General features: G+C 38.7%; 1 protein-coding gene across 1 annotated transcript in view; it reads left to right on the top strand.

Moving 5' to 3' along the window:
* OCA2 (OCA2 melanosomal transmembrane protein) overlaps positions 1 to 23,016 on the top strand; it is a 101,813-nt gene that overhangs the window by 3,918 nt on the left and 74,879 nt on the right. The window contains exon 2 of the mRNA XM_053455190.1: positions 21,030 to 21,328. Coding sequence (XP_053311165.1) covers positions 21,057 to 21,328 — 272 coding nt within the window. The 5' untranslated portion in view covers positions 21,030 to 21,056. The remainder of the gene's footprint in view (positions 1 to 21,029; positions 21,329 to 23,016) is intronic.

The following is a 23,016-nucleotide window of genomic DNA, read 5'->3' as shown; positions in this document are numbered from 1 at the left end:
CCATTTGAAGTTCCAGTAGTTTCTGGCAAACTGAAGACGGTTGAGTTTGATTTTGGATGAGAGGCTTTTTTTTCTGGAAACCCTTCTAAACAACTTGTTGTCTTGTAGGTGACATAGTATAGTAGTTTTGGAGACTTTCTGACCCCAAGATGCAACTAATGTCTTCAGCTGTGATCCTTGGAGATTTTTTGGCCACTAAAACCATCCTCTTCACACTGTGTTAAGACAATATAGACTCATGTCCTCTTCCATGTTGATTCAGAACATTTCCAGTTGACTAGAAATGGGCATTTTCAATGCTTTCACTATTTTCTTTACAGCTTTATTCCTTGGTTTTATGCATTGTGATGAAAGGGACATGGGCCTATGTGTTACCTAATATTCATACCCCTGTGGAACAGGAAGTCATGGTTGAAGAAGTTCCTGTTCCTAGTCACTCAGATGTATTAAAAAATGTAAAATACCCAAGGGAATATACTTCAAATATATTTTACTCATATGAATTCACAGGGGTACCAATAATTGTGCCACACATATGTTTACATTTATTTTTAATAAACCTGTGTTGTTTTTGCAATTGTTTGATATCCATGAGAGCAAAGTATGTTTGTGTATTGTTTGAAGGAAAGATCAAAAGGTTAAAGATAAATACATTATTTTAATAGTCTTTTGTGTTTATATTTACCAAGGGTGCTAATATTAATGGAGGGCACTGTATAGTGCAGTTTCTTATGGCAATACCTCTAACATCTCTACAGCTCAAATATTTGTCCGAAGTTGCTTCATGGATAATTTATCTATGCCTTAAAACTGGGACATCTGCCAATACCGCATGAACATAAAAACTCAGATTCTCTGTTTTAACTTTAACATGTACCTTAACGAGCTATTTTACTACAGTTTTTGTAAATATCAAAGAATACTTTATAATATTGATTCTGCTATGTTGTGACATGATTTAAAATATTTGGTTGAATGTATTATTTTGAAAGTAAAATATTATGAAAAACTATTAAAAAGGTTCTATTTTAATACCTTCTAATGCATGGGAACTAACTACAACATAAATGATTTATGATGATGGCTGCTTTATTTAATCATCATTTATATAACATATACGAGAATATTTTTTTTACTATAATTAGGGAGTTAGCTGTGAGTTTGGAGACCCAAGAGCCATTTGTTTGTGTATATAGACACATGCATTTAAATAAAATATTTTTGTGTTGATTGTTTTTTACTTACAATTACAGGCAAGGTAACTTTATTCTGGTTTCCAAAGTTGACGACACAAGAGATAACGAGAATAATGAATTCACAGCAAGAGATTTTAAACAAATGCAAATTTGACACAAAACTCCAAACGATAAAAGAGTACACAAGATAAAAATGTTACGAAATGGGAGCATTTTTGTAAGACAGCTAGGTTGTTTGCCAAACTTAAAACTAACAATTTCAATATACTTCCTTATTAAACATACTGTTTGGTTACTTAAGAAAGCAAACCTGTTTGCACCGTTACAATCATTATAGCAAAAACAGTATCGCATCAGCAATTGTGTTTACTTCAAACATTATAATACAGAATCTTACTTAAGTATATTTGCTCATCTCAACTAAGATCTGCATAGCTGTTACCCTTCAATGTGTACAATAGCTTATGCCTGCTTCACCCTGGGATTGTGTGCAATTTTATTTTGAGATCATCACAAACTTAGAATTTGCATTTAAACCGATTTCTTTCAGTTTGAATACTAACCTATTGTGTGGAACCGTGTCAAACACCTTGGCAAAAGCCAAGTAGATTACATCCACCGCAACACCTTGATCTACACTTCTACTAACTTCTTCGTAGAATGCAATTAGGTTAGTTTGACATGACCTATGTTTCATAAAACCATGCTGATTTTTGCTAATAACACTGGTCTTCCCAATGAATTCCTGAATATTATCCCTTAATAACCCTTCAAATACTTTCCCAGCCACAGAAGTTAAGCTCACTGCTCTGATAAAAACCTTGTTTTATAATCAAGTATTTAATCGGTATTTAAGGTTTCTGCTTTTTCCTGGTCCTCGTTAACTAACACACCCATCTCTGTTCTCATTGTTTTTTTAGGATTCATGAATTTTTTGGGGTTGGTTTTGCTCTCATTTTCTAGTTTAGCTCATCTAATTGCCTTTTTGCATGCATTATTGGCTTCCTTATATCTTATATAGGATGCCTCTAATTTGTCTCATTTAAATACTTTAAAAGCCATTTTCTTATTTTTAATTTATTGGTTTACTTACCCACTAAGCCACATTGGTTTCAATCTGTTTCTTTTATATTTATTACCCAATGGTGCATACTGAGAAATGTACTTTTCTAATATTTGGTTGAAGATATTCCATTTTTCCTCAGTGTTTTTTCACTAAAGAGTTTATGCCAGTTAATATGTTGTAAAGCTTATCTTAATGAAATTGGCCTTTTATAGCATAGCCTATATAACTATGTAACCTGGGAACTTATGGGCTCAGGCTACCCGGAGCCTTTCCTGGCAGGAGGCAGCCAGGGGCGCACACTGATGTCAGCGGGCGGGAAACACGCCCATTTAAAGGAATTGTTGGAAGGAATGAATAGGGAGAAATATTTATCTAAGTTAAATCGGCATAGAAAAACTCCACTCAAGGTTTTGAAGTGGTGACATTTGCGTTCAGCAGCATTAAGTTCTGTTGAATTATTTCTGTGGCTTGCACCCACTAATATGTGACCAAAAGATTATATGATTCAGATGTTCCTATAGGAGTAGTAGGAATGGTTATATCTGATATTTCTATCATAGTAAATACTTTTCTTGATTGGCCTTACTGGTATTTCTTGTTGGGTTAGTTACGCTTGTTCAAGAGAAAATAAAATGTAGGCACTGCATATGGCACTTGGTCATGAATAAATCACCCCTTTAAATTATTTTTGTTTTTTTATTATGAACTATGTTTAATAAAAAACACTTGCCTAAATTAGAGTATTTTGTAACATTTAAAAAAATCTAAGAATATATTGGGCAAAATGGATAAGAATTGCCTATATATTTAAACTTACACAAAATTGGGACACCTTGAAGATTGGTGAGTCAATTTATTATTTGAAATATTCTATAGACTAATTTAATAGTGAACATACAGTTATATTAACAAGAAATACATTTCTCAGAATTATTTTTTTAGTAGAAGGTTTCTATTTGTTGCACTAGGCAAATAAGGCATTACAATTCACAAATGCTTAAATAGTGCTTTAAATGGCTTTCTGAAATGGCTCTCTGAAATCAAACGTAGAGTAACTGCATGTATTTAAGATTCTTATAATAAAGCTTTACAACAGAACCTATAAAAAGAGAAAAGGCCCTATGCACTACATTCAACCCTTGGATACCTCTACGGGACATTCCACTATTGTAAGCATTGGATCTAAATATCGTTAACTAAAAATAGAACAAACTCCAATAACATATTATGAAGTATGTGTTACGAGTGTGTAGATCGGGTTGCTCCAATTTTCCTGGTTAGGTTATTGCTGTACAGCTCTAACCATGATGGATGTGCTCACATTTCCTGAACTAGAAAACTTTAAATTTAATGACTTACTTCCAACTTGTCTATGGGAATAGAAGTAAATTGTTTCATTTGGACTAATCATATGACAGCATGGGTTGATGAATGCAGTGTAGTTATGTGAGTTACTGGTTTGCCAGTATGTGATGATAATTGCTTTCATTAAAGTGATCTAAGGGCAAAAAAAAATTCTGTGTATTGTTGATGATAAAATAACAAATAATTTGTTTGAGCTACAGTTCCACAGTAGCTTCTTGCTAATCAAAACATAATTATGTGGAGTCTATCGTGAATGGATTCAATCTAGCATTAATTTAAGATTCATTTTAAACAGCATTGCACTTTGTAGCTATACAGCTGTGCTACAAAGATCCTTGCTTATATGTCATTAAGAATTCATATTCAGGATAGCAAGTCGAACATCGTGCATTCTAAGGGTATATATTACTCCAGATGTCTCAGACAGGAATCTATACTGACAAAACAGAAAACAGAACAGCCGAACATTTAATTTTGACAACGTTCATATATGTTATAGATTATTAATTTAAAATGAAAATGCTTGATAAAAAAAATTGAGCATAGCATATTGGTAAAATTATAGCTATGTATTTATCAGCTGCTGATATTTTTAAGTGTTTTTTATTTTGTGTATGTAACTAGCTGGGGTCATTTTCACATGCAAAAATAGAATTATAGTTTTGAATGGTGTGTATGGAAGAAGAAAATAAAGACACAAAGACACAGTCACTGTGTTAGCATAAATGTTATAAATGCACTAAACACAAATTACCTTTTGTCCATTAGAAGTCTTATGCATTTTAATATTTAGTATTGTTTCATGTCGGATGGTCCTTGATAATTTAACATTCCAAAACAAACAAAATAAAGGAATGTCAATCTTAAAATGATGCCGATAACATGCAGAAATAATCCTATCTACAAGGATAGTTACTTGGGTACATGGGTTCAATAAAGCCTGTAAATTGTAATTTCATGCATTGTTTTGTAATAAGATGCCAAGCACACCACAGTTTGTAACCATTAAATCCTTTTTCTATGGTATGGTCTATAAACTTATCACTGTGAAATTACAATTTGCGATGACTTAAATTAGGTATTGTCATTTTTAAAGACAATACAAGAAATTTCAACCATGTTTTCTCAATCAGTTTTACTTTAATTACACTTTATGATCTTTTAGTAATTGTACATTACATGGAATTTGAAGGCAGATAAGAGTCATTAAGCTAATTTCTACTGATGTAAGGACTCAAACCCCAATCAGTTGTTCGTCTAGCCCAGTGGCATACCTAGGGGTGGGCAGTCTGCCCCGGGTGTCACTCATCGGGGGTGCCACTAGGCCGGCATTGGTTGCTCACTCCTCCAGAGACAGACTATATAATGTCCGCCGCTAGAGGAGCAGGCTCGGTTGGGGAGATCAAAGATCTCTTCCCTCTTACCGGCTTAAAATCAATCAAGGGAAATACAGGTCTGTTAATCGATGCGCAGAACACTGAAGCCGCACCCACTGCAAGGAAGGAGACAGAATAAGAAGAGCCAAGAGGAAGAACAAAGAGGAGGAGGTGCAGGAGGAAAAGTGAATGTGAGGAAAGGTAGGAAGACATTAAGAGGAAGAGAGCGTAAGAAAGCATTAGTAATTGTGTGAGAGTGATGGGAGTTATGCTGTACCATTGTCAATGTCTTGTTCAGTGTATAGTGCTGGGAGTCATGCTGTACTACCATAGGTGCCTGGCTCAGTATGTAGTGATTGGAATTATGCTATAAAGTAGATCATAACTCCCATTACTATATAATGAGCCAGGCATTATTATTAATATAGAGTCAGCAGATTCCGTTTTGTTGTTACAATCAGTCAGTAAAGTTAATAATCACATAACAAACCAACACAAAATGAGAATGGGCCCTGCTATTGCGAGCTTACATTCTAGTTAACGGTGGTACAGCATAACTCGTATCACTGTATACCTCCGTCAATGTCTGTCTCAGTTATGGTGACGATATCAGCCAAGCTTTCCAGGACATGTATAAACTTTTCATATTGGTGACCAACACAGGTAAAGTGCTGTCCTGCAGTATGTGGGATGCATAGACGGGAACCAATTAGTCAGTTATACATAATCCATACTGCATGGGAGCACTTTATCTTGTCTGGTTAGCAATATGTAAAATTGATATGCGTCCTGGAAAACATGGCTAATGTTGTCACCATAGTCTCAGCATATAATGCTATTAGTTATGCTGTACCACTGTCAATGTGTGCCTCAGTATATATAAAAATAGTAGTTATGCTGTACTCCTGTCAATGTCTGCTTCAGTATATAGTAATAGTAGTTATGCTGCACCACTGTCAATGTCTGGATCATGAAATCATAATAGTAGTCATGCAGTTAAAAGTGTGGGGGAGCCACATACAAGATCAGCCCCAGGTGGAAAATGCTCTAGGTAAGTCCCTCTTCCGGCCTCATAGTCAGGACAGCTTTATGCCTGTCCCATGCATGCTAAAACCCTTAATCGTATTAGCCTCCACAGCTTCTGCTGGGAGTCTGTTCCATTTATCTACCACTTTCCTTACATTGTACCACTTCCTCACATTACATCTAAGTCTCTGGCTCTCTAGTTTTAGACTATGACCTCTTGTTGTAACATGTCTCCATCTTTCAGATAAGCTTTAATTCTGTACTTTGTTTAATGTCTTTAAGTATTTAAATATTTCTACTACAGCTTTCCTCTCTATGTTTTCCCTCCAAGCTATGCATTTTATGATCCCTTTATTTTTTTATCCTGCAAATCCTTGCAATATTTTATCCTGCAATATTTTTTTTATCCTGCAAATGTATTTAAATTATTATTTAAATAAATATTGAAGTGTTTTTCATTAGATATAAATGGACATGATGCAACAGGGAGAGGACATTTTTTTTCAAATATGTGAGCACAATGGTAATGAAGGGGGGTCCTTTTTGAATTAAAAACACAGGGCTATAAGGATGGTGGGTAAGGGCATTCTTTAAACTTTTGAGTGCCAGGGGTCAGGAAACACTGTTTTTCCCCGCGGGGAGGCTAAGACATTTAGGAGACAGCCTTATAAGCAGCTTACACTTGAGTTAAGAAAACCTATATATTATTTTTGTCAGGAGAAGTGAAGCTACTCATACGTACCTTGTGAAGGCAAACACCGTACCCTATCTCATGATATAATGTTAAAAGAAAAAAATATTTGTTTCCCCATTATTTTTCTCCTATGAGCAGAAGTTCTATTTTCATTCAAGGACACCTGTGACATCATAGTCATTAATTCCTTCATGGGACTTTTTCTTTCATGCTTGCCTCTATTTTTATTAACTACATTACCACAGTTACCATGGTAGCACACAGCAATATAAGCTTGGCAGCCTCACTATACTACAGAAATTAATTTTTACTTATCGCTGATAGAGTGCTGCTTCGTAGGAAATGTTAGGGGTTCAAAATTGTAGTTGGCATAGTACAAGTGGAGGGTAGATAGGCATAGTACAAGTGGAGGTTTTTAATTAAACATGGGGACATGGCACTAGGATTGTTAATGACAAATGGGGGTGCCCAGCTAGGTGTACTATTTCTATTATTAACTTCCTGATGACTGAAGAGAATCTATGCATCCGTCAAAAAAGTGTTCTTTAATGGCCAAGGATGGTATAGCTCAGGGGTGTCCAAATTGTTTCTGTAGTGGGTCACTTCATCAGAAATGTATGTGTGGGTGGGCAGCACTCATTTTTCACTGAGAGAAAATATGGCCTTTTAGCTTTATAATGCATATTAACACAGGGTTAATTTGGCGATAATGAAAAAAGCAGTGGACAAACTGAACAAGGCTGGCGCACACTGTGGGTACAAGATGGATTTAAGATGGTTGACATACAGGGGGCACGGCCAGATTAGGAGCATCATGGGCCTGGTGCTGAGGATTTTGGTGGCCTTTTTTGGAAATAAATAAAATAGACAGAATCTTAACTCCTCGGCATCGATGTGTAAACCCCCCCCGAAAGTAATCATCTGCAGTGGCCCTGCCGCTTCCCTCTGTGTTGCTCAGCAGCGTCTTTTGCTCCGTCGAGGGGACGCAGGAACCCAGCGGAGTCACCTGAATGCGCGCCACCTCAGGTGACTCCGTTCCTGTTCCCCTGGGCAGGTCAAGAGAAGTTCAAACAGACTGCGAGCAATTCAGAGGGAGACAGCGCCCCTGCTTAAGTCTGCAAGAGACACTGGAAGATCTGCAGTTCAGGTAAGGGTGGGGGAGAGTGTATGAATGAGTATACGTGAATGAGGGAATTAATGTTTGTAATGAATGAATTTGCATGTGATAGATATGTAAGTGGGGGGGCTGGGCACAGGGAGGTTGTAGATCATGTGCATGTATTGGCTGCTTGTGTATGATAGGAGTCTCATTGCTACATTAAATATATATATGATTACTAACAGCAATCACACTCCTATCATGCCAGGCATACCCAGATTCCAGCATGTACTGGCTGACTTGGCATGATAGGAGTGTGATTAATAACAGCAATCACACTTCTATGATGCTTAGGATCCAGCATGTACTGGCTGCCTGGGCATGATTGGAGTGTGATTGCTGTTAGTAATAATATATATTTAATATAGCAATGACACTCCTATCATGCACAAGCAGCCACAGTAGCAAAAGCTAGCAGAAATTACACTTATATTATGTCCATTGGTAATACTTACATTTTAGGTTTTTTTTTTTCCTGCTCTCCTCGATGTGATGACCCTCTCCTTGCCACGAGGAACACCTTGTGTGAGCCCGCCCCCTCGAACGTCACGTGTTTAAAGTGGTAATGAAGTTAAAGCATCCGGCAGAGGCGGTCTTACAGCTGCACGATGGCTGATTTGAACTTTGCAGCCGGGCGGCCTCTTTGAATTTGGTCTGCCGGCCCACCGCAAAATTTTGTGGTTTCCCGGTGGGCCAGTACGGCACTGCTCATGCGGTTCGCACCTCGAAGTCCGGCAGGCTGCATTTGACCCTCGGGGCCCCAGGTTGGACGTCCCTGCAATAAACCATGGGGCTGCCATGTACTGAAGCAAATGGCACATAAAATTGCCTATCCTCTGTAGTATTACTCACTACAGAGTTCCAAACTGCTTCTGGAATCAACATGAGCACTGTCCATTAGATGCTTCATTAAATGGGTCTCCATGGCTAAACAGCTGCACACTAGCGGAAGAATTGTGGAGTACACTGCCACTGGATTCTAGATCAGTGGAAATGTGCTCTGTGGAGTGTTATGTATTGGGGTGTTATGCAGTCTCTTTTCCAGTACATGGCAGCATAGTGAAATTGGGCATTTGTTCTGTTGCGTTAGCATCTCTTGTGTTTATAGCTTATCTTGTGCGTGTTGTTACTGAAGCAAACTAAAGTAACAGTCCTGATTTCCTGCTTGCCTGTGTCTGTACATAACATAGCATAACATAACAACATAACCCTGACGGTGCCTGAATAAGTATTAGAAATCAGTAAACAGACTCTCAATCTACATAACCTGAAACTTCCGTTGTAATTAGCATCTCCATCTGTGTATAGGACTTCAAAGTCACAAGTATAAAATATAACTAAAAATGAACAAATCTGTCAGAGCTGAAAATAAGAATATATATGAATATATATGAATATATATGTAATGAGAACCTGCTATAAACATGATTTTTGTTGTCATGATTGAGCTATGTGCCTCTGTCATACTTGGAGCAGCAGGTTTTCAGTTAAGCCATGTGATGAACTACCAGAATTTTACTGGAGGCTATTACAATAGAGATTGTAAATGGGCCATAGCTTAAACAGACACTGGACTACTGCAGGCTACATCCTATGACTCAAGTGTGTTTTGTAAGTAATATATGAATAGGAATTTAAACTGTAAATGCTGGAAGCTTTCATCTGACTTGTCAACTGAGGAGTGAGGCCTGCCAGGCTTTCTGCCCAAAATGATTTACGTCAGAGATGATCTATTTCAATGTTTGCCTTTTAGCAATAGAAAACGTGACCAAGGAAGTTAATCTCTGGACGAACAAATTGAAATTTTACAGGTTTAAAGAAAAAGATTACATATTTTCTAATTAATAGAATCATTTTCTTATGCTAATGAAAGTTGCTAACATACATCGGATCTGTATACATCTCAACCTACATTACAGATAAAACTTTACCTCTCTCTCCTATGATCTGCTGCCCTTCTGATACTCCACTGTATGATTATAAGATACAGAAATGCTTCTCCTTTTCCCTGAATTCATCTGCAAAATCCTGGCTTCGTGGAGTACTTTCTCAAAAAGGTGGCCTTTTGCACAAGTAACTGGATAATGGAGCTGATACTGAGAAGAAGCAGACAAAGAATAAAGAAGAAGAAGAGGCAAGAGAAGAACCTGAGCTGTGGAAAAGAAGATGGGGAGATGGAAGCGGTCACAGAGAATCTAGGGAGACATTGAAAGAGAGTGCGAGAGAGTGTGATAGAGAGATTGAGCGGGAGTGAGAGAGTAAATGTGTGATATCCCGCCTGGATTATTGCAAATCCCTACTAACTGGTCTGTCCCGCCTTTCACCGCTTTAATCCATCCTCAACACTGCAGCCAGATTAATTTTTCTCTGCTGCCGTTCCTCATCCGCTGCCCCACTATGCCAATCACTTCATTGACGAACTATACACTCCAGAATCAAATTAAAACTTTTAACCCTGACCTATAGAGCCCTCAACAACTCTGCACCACCTTACATCTCTATCCTCCTATCCAAATACACCCCTACCCGACCCCTTCGCTCCTCTCACAACCTACGTCTATCTTCTACTGTTACCTCTTCCCACTCCCGTATTCACTACTTCACCCACGCCGCTCCCCTCCTGTGGAATTCCCTTCCCCGTTCCCTCAGACTTTCTGCCTCGTATGCAACTTTCAAAACCTCTCTGAAAACCCACCTGTTCAGGGAAGCGTACAACCTTCCCATTACTCCCAACCATCATCATAATCAAGCCATCTGAACAATCAACAGCTCCAACACATCATCGGAACCAGATCAATTCATCCCCATCCAAGCAGTCCTCTCCTATTGTCTCACTTCCCCCTAAACCACCGACTAGATTATAAACTCACAAGCGCAGGGCCCTCTTCTCCTTTGCACCAGTTTGTTATTGTATGTGTTATTGTATGTGTTTCTAAATTGATCTTATGACTGTAACAGCGCTGCGGAATCTGCAGGCGCATTAAAAATAAATGTAATGTAATGTAAAGCAACAAAACCAAAAACTGGTTTTGATTTGTTTTCCAATATGGTTGCCTTTTATTCAGGCTTTTTCTTTTATTAAGATCCAAAGTTTGGGGGTCTTCTTATAATAAAGTAATTGCGGTACTTACAAATAAGCTTAGGTCGTTGCCTGGGGCACTAGAGTGTCCCTCTAATTTTACCAACAGGGTTATCACCAAGTTGTTCCCTTGTTTTTATTAGGATGATACATTCATCTCTCACGTTTGCCTTTTATTCTCATTATATAAAATCTCATTTGTTTTGCATTAGTACTAGTAGTGGAATGTTAGTCTAATAAAAAGGTATTTTTTATATTACAGTACTCATTTCTTTTTAAAATTTGCATTAGTACTAGTAAATTATGATACTATCAGTTTTAAAACAAGCAATAAAAACTACATGACAATAATGAGTATAACAATATAAACTACATGACAATAATGAGAATAACAAGTCTTAAAGTTAATTACCTCATTATTTTACAAGATCTAATCATGGTGGACAACTTGGCAGTAGCCGTATGAAGTCTTTACAATGTAGATCTACTCTTCACTGTTTGAACCCTCAATTGACTAAATTATGTGTGGGAATATAATTTTGCTGCAGTCTCAGGCATTTTATTGACAATAGATTTCTATTTTTTCTGACGATACTGACTTCGCAACTTAAAATTAATACTCATTAAGTTGCTCCTATCAAACATGTTTATTGGAAATATGTTGATGCCGGACCCTAAATTTGGATAGTTTACTATAATTTTCCATTGTGTTCAATCTGAATCTGGTCAGTACTATTATTAAAGTTATTAGTTTTAAGATGCACCATATTTAAATGTGCTGTTCTACCTGAGGTGTTGAATTTCACATTTTAATACTGTTGAGTGCCCAAACCTACCCCAGAAATTATTATTCAGTCAGTTCAGATTTTGTCTCAATAATTTTTGCTAGGAACACAAAAGCAGGCACTGATAGGTTGTGACCATAGTAACTGAAACATAAACGGTCATATCTGCTAAGGTTTCTTTACTATAGAGGTTTATCCGAGATCCCAATATCTCCAAATGTGGGTCAAAAAAGATTGAACACATTCTGCCTGTTGAACGTATTCATTTTAACCTTGTCCACTACTCTTGTACACCACTCTTTAACAATACATTTAGCGGGAGTGCTTAAACTCATCATGAGGAATAACACTCATGGTATATACCGTATTGGCTCGAATATAGGTCGCACTTTTCCCCCCCACTTTAAGTCTTTAAAGTGTGGGTGCGGCCTATATTCGGGGTCTAGCGCCCGACGCCCGGGACATGCAGTTCCGGGCGCCGGGCAGGCAACAGGGTTAGGATACAGGATAGGAGAGTGGCAGCATATCTCGGGGGGGGGGCAGAGTGGCAGCATGTCTATTAAAAAAAACTTTTTCTTTTAAAAAGCACCAAACTTTTAGGGTGCGGCCTATATACGGGGGCAGCCTATATCCGAGCCAATACGGTACTTAAAGAGCATAAGAGCGGAATAACTTTGATACCGAGTCTTGCTTCCATTTCTTCCACTTGTCTGATTGGTGTTGAACTATGGCCTCTAGTAAAAGTATGAATGCATATAGTGATTGCCCATCTAAGGTTAAGAGATATGGAAGATTGGCCTTGCTTAGTGATAAAAAGACATAATGTAGTAGAAGGTGGATCTAATGTCAAAAATACTGAACACCCACATAGATATGTTTAACGTAGCATCAAGTGCACACAGGGATTTCAGACCATGAGGTTGTGTGCTTTCATTTGAAATGTTATTGAAGAAAAATTATTTTTACATTTTAATGGATAGAATCTAGTTTCTTTTATAGGAAGCTGAGAAGCAAAATCAAAACATGTAATTTTCTTTTTTTATATTCCATTTTTGGTACAGAAGAATAAAAATGTTTTTTTTTTTTTCAATCATACATTCATTATCTGGCCTGGGAAAAAAAGGATTTTAATCAATTCAGCACTTTTTCGAACAAGGCCATAATGTTTTAATATAATCATCTCATCATTTAAATGAATTTTGTATGAAATGTAATTTTTCGCTTCTTTGGCAGTTAGAACAAGATGCTTTAGTATATTCATTAGAAGCAGAATGGTGGGCTGCTAATAAACCCTTCAACAAGGGACAATGTCAGCCTGCCTATTTCTACCAAATAGCTTTTTTTTTTATTAACGGTAAATTGGCATGGACCAAAAAAATGGTTGGCATTTGTCAGACATAAAATGCCTTATTAAACTACTAGTAATTGTGAAACACGTTCTACGCATCCTAATACATTTTAACCTGTAATAAAAATAAATCCTGTTCATCTTTTTAGAAGCTGCTAAGTGCGTACTTATTTATTCTGTATTACATTTTATGTTACATTTCCTATTATAGCTACATAGTTATTTCAGGATGTGTCAAGTTTTTGCAATTACTATCTATGTAATAATTGCAGCATGAAATATATTTTAAATGTGCTTCTTTGACCATGCGCTAAGGGTTACCCACTGTGATACAAGCACATCTCCACACCCAGGGCTATTTCTTTAGTTAAATCATAATGATAAAAAAAGAGCATATATCATGCTTGGTGGAATTATTCATAGAAAGTACTTAAATAGCACAGAGCAAACTTATTATAAAGGAGAAAGACCATCAATGCATCTAGGTCCAGAAGAGCAAGTCATATGGTTTTAATGGAAATGCCCCCTACTGACCATGAGGTTTTTGTTATTCTCCATTGATCATGCAGTCTTTTATTACTGCCAATCAAGCCATCATCCTCAGTACAATCTGTATTGTAATGCTGTCTGTATGAAGTAGACCATATACATTACAGACGTGGTGTGAATCGCTGCTAGAGTTAGATCCTGAGTGAGAGCTGGGAAGACTGCCTAAAGGCAGTGACCCCTAAAAGATCAGCCATAACATTATGACCACTGAGAAGTAAAGTGAATGGGCAAGCATAAGCATCTGAGCGACTTTGGCAAATTTTGATGGCTATACGACTGGGTCAGAGCATCTCCAAAACTGCAGCTCTTGCGTGGTGTTCGCGGTGTCCAGTGGTCAGTACCTATGAAAAGTGGTCCAAGGAAGGAGAAGCAGTGAACTGGTGACAAAATTATGGGCGAACAAGGCTCATTGATGCATTTTGGGGGCAAAGTATGGCCCATGTGGTCAAATCCAACAGACGAGCTACTGTAGCTCAGATTGCTGAAAAAGTTAATGCTGATTCTGATAGAAAGGTGTCAGAACACACAGTGCATCACAATATTAACTACATTTCTGAGATCTTGCCTTTGTTTTCATTTGTTTTACCAGCAGTGGCGTTGGAGAGTTTATGAAAACACTACATTTCCAAATGGAAAAAAAATATCATTTGTAGGAATCCAAATGCACACGTCTTACATGCACTTTAATGCATATGATTGCTGAGTTGTCCCTTTAAATTTCTATGCTTATCATACGCATTTGGCTCATTTCTCCACCGTCAGCTATTCACTGTGCAAGAGGTGTGTTCAGCCAATAGTATGATGGCAAGTGGTCCGAGGATCTAACAAGATGCCCCAGTGTGTATGCACAGAAAAGTATTCCCATTTATTTCAATAAGAGCAGTCAATTAGTGGTATAAAATGCCAGACCATGGAGGGACATTGACTTGTAGCTCTGGAGCTACAGCTTCTCCTAAAGGTAAGGGATTTTTTTCTCTTGTTGCAAGTTTAATGAATGCATATGTTACTTAGATGTAATTTAGATAAGTACATTTAAAGGGGCAATTTACTATCCCTGACAGTCCCACTAAAGAAGAAAATTAAAAATAAAACAAAACTAAAATAAAAATAATGATAAACACTTAGCACAGATATAAATTGCAGCTCTGTAGCTAGCGTCCTTCTCTGTGGTCTAATGGTTCTCACTTCTGCATTCCCCAAGCCAGGGCTGGAGCTAACTGGAAGTAAATTTATCACGTGCTATAGATGTGTGTGACTGAAAAATAGCTGTGGGGGAAAATGCATACGGAGTAATTCTACAGAATCCCCCTTGCATTTGAAAGGGGGACACCACAGAGAAAGTGTATACGATGGCCATTCTTGCTAGTACCCAGTTACAAGATGGGCAGCCTTGTTTGGTCCTCAGTTAAATATACTCCTCTGGGAAACATCTCCATACCCATACCTCCAAACATTTCAACAGGTGAAAGAGGGACACTTTTTTTTTTAATCGTTCTCGCGGAACTCATCAATACAATTGCACTTTACAATGCTGCGCTTGCATCGCTACTTAAAACACGCTACATTTTTGTCAGCACAGTCATGCATTCCCATGAGGCTCAGCCAGACATACTACTTCCATGATGCTGGCTGAGCATTATGGGAAGTGCAGTTAACAGTAGATGTTAGCTGTGAATTACAATTACCATGATGCTCAGCCAGCGAGGTGTCCACATGACTAGGCATCGTGGGAGTTTAAATTCACACCTGTCATATCATCTGCTGTTAACTACAGTTTACATGAGCCTCAGCCAGACATACTGCTTCCATGATGCTGGCTGTCAACAGTAAAGCTGCAGATGCTAGCTGTGAACTACAATTCCTATGATTCTCAGCCAGCCAGGTGTCCCCCATAATGCTGAGTATCATTGGAAGAGTAGTCAAAAACAGCAGAGATTTTTTTTTTAATTAAAAAAGTCTTATGTTAGCCTCCCTTCCAGGACCCTTACACACTGTCTTTAAACACACCTGCCCATAAACGCACATATACACATACACTGTCCTTACACACACACACACATACATAGGCTGTCCTTACACACACACATATACACAGGCTGTCCTTACACACACACATATACACATACACTGCCCCTACACACACCTGCTCATAAACACACATATACACATACCATGCCCTTACACACATACCTCTCCATACACACTGCCCTTACACACACACACACACATACACTGCCCTTAGACACACCTGCTCATAAACACACATACACATATACTGCCCTTACATACAACTGCCTTTACACACACATATACACGTGCATTGTGCTTACACACACATATACAAATATACTACCCTTACACACAGCTTACAAATACCTATGCTGCTCTTACACACACCTGTCCATACATACACACAAGCTTACAAACACATACATTCATATACACTGACATTACACCCCTTTCTCCCAATCTCTTACCTCTTCCACCGTTCTTCTTCCTTCATTCTCCATCCTCCATCCTGTGGTGGCAGCGCAAGGCCTGTCACTTAAGATCTCGCTTTACTGCTTCCTCATCACTACGTGCAGGCTATTGCTGCAGAGCACAGGGATGAAGATACATCCCTACGCTCGGCATTATTTGCTGGCGCGTAGCGATGAGGAAGCCCCCCGCTGCACCTGACGTGAGAACGGCTCTCGCCTCACCCTACCTCTGCCCCTGCAAAGCCGGACAAAGGTAGGGATAGGCGGGACAGCGGGACAGAGACCCAAAATCGTGACTGTCCCGCCCAAATTGGGACAGTTGGGGGCATGCCATGCCACCAAACACACAGCAGAGTACAGTCTAGAAGCAGGGAAAACGCACACTTTGTTCAGGTAACAAAGTGCTTTAAGGACAGACAGAAGGCAATACAAGGACATTAAAGCAGATACGCTGGGTTTCTAAACAGGGACTAATAAGAAGGGAATGAGTGGGACCAACTATAACACTCAAAGACAAACTAGAGAATATATGACAAAAATGAACCAGTGGTACTAATGGATCTACTAGGAAAGGGACCAGTGAGGGTTCATTATGCAGAGTGACCACTAGCCCTCTAACTTTTAATTAGATACTATGCAGGAATGTATACAGACAGCTTGATTAACACTTTAGGTTCCATGGCTGCCTCATCCTTTGCTACATCATCCCCCCTTTCCAGTACATTTGCAAACAGAGTTGTAACTTCGCTTTCCACTGTGTAAGGACTGACATGGCAAGCTGCCCTCTAGTTGGACACTCATTAACAAATGTTTGAGTTTAGTGAGAGTAGTCCCTTGTTCGTGCTCATGCAAGGGCCAGCAGGCTGTAGTATAAGCATTTCTAAGACCAGGATCTCCCTCTGTACCCTTATTCATGAAACACAGTCTATGTGCAAGAGGCTTTTCCACCCTGCACCCATGGCCTTCTACATGTCCTGGAACTTGTGGTTTATTGACAAAATATACTTGAGTATGAAGCAGCCTCTGGGTCTCAGGTATCCGTCTGTTACCTGTCATATTCACTCATTCCAACACATGCAGGTATGGGTTCTCGATCAGCCATAACCCAAATTACGGTTTCAAGTCCAGCATTTGGTCCAAAAAGAAATAGCCAAGACCTCACTCTCTGGACAACGACAGCACTGCCTCCGCACACAAGTATGGGTTTTTCAAAAGGGCTATCCCTAACGACATTTCCTTAATGGCAAAATTAGCAACCCTGTTAACATTATGTGAAGAATGATTTAGACCAAAAAGCGATTCCTCACTCTCCGGGCAAATACTGTACTGATCTCTGATTAACTGCCATCCTGCTTTTATCTGCATCCCAGGTGGTGGTATGAATAGTCTATGAGGAAGCACTAGATCCCATGTCTCCCACCAGTGTAATCAGGGAATCAGGGTGACCACTCTATCCATGGCCGTCGTTGCCATCTTCCTTCTACTAGTACCTGGCTACAAGATGGGTAGCCCTCTCTGGTAATTAGGTACTCTGTAAGAATGTGCGAAGACAGCTTGATTAACTCCTCAGGTCCCATGGCTGCCTCATGCTTTGCTACAGTCCTTTTTCATCACTTATATAAAAGAATATGGGTGCCACCACATGTGAATAAACAGGGCTGCCATTATTCAGCCAAGAGGCAAGCTGAGTCAGGTAGCTTTTGGTGGGGGAGGAAGTGGTGCTTTTTGACCCCTTGTCTCTGCTCGAACTTAACAGCACTCTTAAGGGGGACCAAGAAGATCTGTAGGTTTTGGCTGAGCAGTGAAGGAAGGTGCGGCATATCTATTTGGAGAGCGTCACTTCAGAAAATCTTGGGAACAAGCTTCCACAATGGCTCTTCTCAAGCATGTTTTTGGTCAACCACTTCTTCGTTGGATAAGGAAGCACCAAAACCTTGGTCTACATAAGGAGCTAATGAAAGACATAAAAAGGATCTAGTCAGGATGTAAATGCTTTCTGTAGTTTTATAACTCTCAACATGTCGATGGCATTATGTGGTGTATTAACAAACGCAGTGGCCCCGAATGTTCAAAAAGTAGTCTCTTAGCCCTCCCCGGACTCAAACATCCAAATTTGTCCAAGTTTTTTTATTTTAGTCATTTTTTAAACAAAGGAGCTTGGTTATAAAAGGAACGTATCATATCCAGTTGTCCACATTATCAGATCATGTCAGTAAAAATGTAGTAGGATAGCAGTACTTATAGCAATTAAAGAGGACACATTTACTACATTAAAGCCATCATATTCAAATGTATGTCAGACCGAACAGTTCCCTTAACTGAGGGCAACATGCATTATACAGGGCAGCAGTTAAATGATCCAGCTACCCTATCACAGATTCCACAGAAAAAAGATGCAGTTACTATTTCCCTGTGCTATCTCCTTTAAAACATAGTCACATGACTTTTGAGTTCTATTAGTGATATGAGTTGAGCACAGGTGATAAAATGCTACAAAAGGCTGTTTGTAGGACAATGATGGTTTGGCACAGCTTAGTGCTGACTGTGGGTCTGAAATATTTCTGTGATATAATGCACATTCTTTCTCTCTGTAAAAAAGTTAAAACTATTTGCTGGTTTTTGTAATTGAGAGGTCTTAGCCAAGTGCTTTTCCAGGTGAACTTTGCTGGGATTCAGCCTGCAAGTTTTTTGTCTAGGCAGATTACAGCTTTTTCAGCAGTGGAGAACATGGAAACTATAGAATTAGAGGAGGTAAGAAAGCATTTTTATAATGTTTAAGTCCAAAGAATGGTTAATTGTACTATGGGGCCCCTGGGTATGGGAAGCACCACTCTGACAAGCAGTAGGCAGGGCTGGAGGTGTGTAGATGTGCCATTAAGCAAACAAGTAGTTGTACTTTGGGCATGAGAAAATAAAGCAACGATATATGAATGTGTTGGCAGTTATATTTGCGTATAGCTACTTATTTTAAAGGAGGGCCAATGACTCCACCTGCCTTAATCCACCCCTGCTTTGTATGGGAGACTAACAGGTTTCTTGCAACTCTGAAATATGTTTTCAGCCAATGAACACTGTTGCACTAAAAGACCACTGCATTGGAAATATGAAGCGCTTACCTAACATCCCAGTGGTGTGCAGTATTCAACTTCATTATTCTGGTTGGCCCTGTATACCGGATAGTTGAATTGATAATGATTACTGAGTCAACACTGTGCAGTGTCCGCTCACCTCTTCCTGCAGGAGAACATTGTAAGAGTTGGCCCTTCCATGTTGCATAGTGGATCTTTACTGAAAATACAGTTTCTTCCCCTCATATTCCTTTGACAGGACATTTGAAATGTTGGCACATGGAAAATGTTTATTAGCTTCTGTCTCTTTCATGTTTCATGCCATTTGTAATGAGGAGGCTTTTGCACAGCTTATTGCGGAGGGGCATTTTGTATTATACTACTGCATGCTCTGGATATACCATTAGAATTGTAACCATTACACATTCATTAAGAGGTAAAACCTTTACAATCTATACAGAAACGGATGCTAGAGCCTTAAAAACTGGTCCACCTGGCTAGGGTTTAGTAATTATTCCTATGCATCAGTCAATGGCCACAGGTGACAAAACACATGTTAAAGTGAGTAGTGGCTCCTTTTTATGTTTTCTCTCGCTTTAAATGCCTGGTTACATGTGAACTGGTTGGATGTACTGTTTCATGTTAGTATTTCTCAGATGGCTGAGCACACCATTTGAGCTTGTGCAGTTATAATACATTCCATCCTCTATTTGTTTGGTGTTTTTCCACCTCGTTATTAGATTGGCTGCGTTCTTGCATTATGGGAACCTAATTAAAAAGTCAAACTTGTGGGTCACTTGTTCATGTTTTTGTGACACATTATAGCTTTGATATACTATGATTTTGTGTTGCAAATGCTATGCTATTTGTGGTGTACACTTAACGTAAAAAATGCTGTAGAAACCTAGTTCTCCTATGAAAACTCTAATTTGTTTGTTTCCTTAAGTAAAATGAGGTACAACGGAGATGGTGTTTAAAACAGAAATGCTTTCTCGGAATGTTAGTCTTGGACACCAGCCTGTAAATGCCTTTCTAATGTAGAGATACCTTCTGTATACATATGTTTTAAAAAAAAAAAAATTGTGTATGCGTTTTATTTTTATACGCCTATATACATCCTAAGTTGTACTGAAATTATGGCTACAATATGCTTGAAAAGTTGGTGGCGTAGTTTCTTAATATAATCAACTATATCCTTTGGTCTTCGCGTGTGCTAAAGAATAAATTAACTAAAGAAGTGTGCTTCTTATTTAGAAAATATTAAAGCAATACATTTATCCAAATTTCCCAGAAAACCCATTGTGTGTGTGAAACATCTGGGAAAACAGATTCTGTAAAATTGGCTATGGAAGCAGAAGTATGTATGTCATGGTTAGTTAACCGTCCAGTAGAGAAGATGTGCATATAAAATAAAACAGATCTCTACTAAACTATCTTACGCAGCACAGACAATGGTTACCTGTTATTACAACCACATTTACGATCAGCTGTGTGGGGGGGGGGTCTGGAGGGGGTCAGTGAAATAAGGGACTGTGTATCAATAAGATTTACAGTACTCCATGCAGCTGTCTCGTTCTCTTGTCTTAATATGTTCACAAAAGTATTTTGTTTTAATAAGCGAGGAAAGTGTGCATTTTTGTCACCGATTGAGAGTGGGTGTTCCACTAATTCTTAAAAGGGGTGTACAGGTAATTTCTGATCTCAGAGTATGCCACCTGAAAATTGAAAGTCATTATAATGTAGTTATAGTTCTACTATACTTTTGTTACAGTTTAGCATTTGTTCAACAGAATAAACATTTCATATGATACTGATGTCCAAAAACTCTTTATTTACAGTTGCAAAGATTGCTGACAAATAGTAAAATGTACCTTGAAAACAATAACGATGTGCCGCTTGTACGGAAACTAGACGTAGAGAGAACCCAATCTTCGGTCCCGCAGCATACTGGATTAAATGGACTTGTTACCAATGAAGTTCTGAGCAGCGACTTCAATGAATTGATACTCTTAGACAGTTTTTGCAGAGCTGGTGACGCTAAGCCTGAGCGGGAGAAATCTTACCAGAATGGAACAACAGCGCAAGAGTGTTGTGTTGCCCTTGGGCAGGATTTCAATCCCACACCTGTAAAGGGAAGGTAAGACAACTGATTTTGGCCCCTGTATGTGTTTAATGCTACATAAAGTTATCATAGTCTTATTTAAAGATGGCAAGTTTGGTTTGTGTTCTCATGTTCAGAATTAGTCTGTTCCGCTTACAAATGTCACCCTTTAGACATCTTGAATGTCAATACCAATACCCCTCTTGCTGTCAGAATATAAACTCTTGTGTCTGCCTTGATCTTTTATAAGATAAACAGCTGTTAAGTCCTGATCAGTCAGTTTTATGTCGATAAAACATAATTTACAGAACGGTAAGTACACCAGATTTGTGAGCATGACGAACAGGTTTTGGTCCCCAGATTTATTATTTCCTTTAAATTTATCGTGTATTTTATTGCACAGAAAAGATTTTGTTTTCGGGTTCTGCGGTTTAATTTTTTTAAACACCTTCCTTAATGAAAAATAATGAAATCTAAAAAGCTAAAGCAGTACTTGCTGTCACCACACTCATAGGCAGTGCCTTCCAGATATTTACAGCCCTTACTGTGGTGCATTTTTTTCTCTGTTTAAGATCATCTGCTTTGTCTGTAGGGGTTGGTTCCCCTGAAAGAGCCTTATACCATACATTAGAGGTCATACAGTTTCTCTTATTCATTTTGTAACTTGTAGACTTTTGCACAAAGGTATATTTGGTAACTGTGACCCCAGACAGTTGAGAATGAGTGTGCTTTACCCTGGCCAAATAACCACTATTAATCATGAAAGGAAATGAACAGCTATTTGGGCAAATGGTGCCCACAATGCAACTTTTTTAGCTGCTCGTGTGGCAGATCCTGTCCGTGTGTGTGTGTGTCTACCAGCTGGATATACACTCACTGGCCACTTTATTAGGTACACCTGTTCAATTGCTTAACTCAAATAGATAATCCGCCAATCACACAGCAGCAACTCGATGCATTTAGGCATGCAGACGTGGTCAAGACAACTTGCTGAAGTTCAAACCAAGCTTCAGAATGGGGAAGAAAGGGGATTTAAGTGACTTTGAATGTGGCATGGTTGTTGGTGCCAGACTGGCTGAGTATTTCAGAAACTGCTGGGATTTCCATGCACAACCATCTCTAGGGTTTACAGAGAATGGTCCGAAAAAGAGAAAATATCCAGTGTGTGGATGGAAATGCCTTGTTGAGGTCAGAGGAGAATGAGCAGATTTGTCCGAGATGAAAGAAAGGCAACAGTAACTCAAATAATCACTTGTTAAAACCAGGGCCGGACTGTGAATAAAAAGCAGCCCTGGAAACATTTGGAGACCAGCCCCATATAGTTTATCTTGCGGTCGAGCTCTTATACCCACACGCACCCCTTATACATACCCAAGTCACACTATTTACCGTACAAATAACTATAAAACATTCTTTTATCACATTATTTGTATTAAAAGTGTTAAAAGGCCCTACTAAATTAAATACATTAGACATGCAAACATTTTTAGATGAAAAGGTTCCATTTTATTCAGTGGAACAAAACAGTGATTACTTTTATTTCTTTATTAATGTAAACTATTTCATATTTAATAAAAGCTGTGATTGAGAATTTTTTTTTTGTATTTCCCAACCTGCCCCCCCCCCAGTTATGCACATCTGCTCAGCGGCTGCTTTTGAAGGTTGTTCTGCTGGCCGACCGGCCCACCAGGAAATTTCCCAGTATCCTGGTGGGCCAGTCCGGC

This window comes from Spea bombifrons, chromosome 2, assembly GCF_027358695.1.
Source record: "Spea bombifrons isolate aSpeBom1 chromosome 2, aSpeBom1.2.pri, whole genome shotgun sequence".
Taxonomy (NCBI): domain Eukaryota; kingdom Metazoa; phylum Chordata; class Amphibia; order Anura; family Pelobatidae; genus Spea; species Spea bombifrons.
This window is presented reverse-complemented; position numbering and strand designations above follow the sequence as displayed.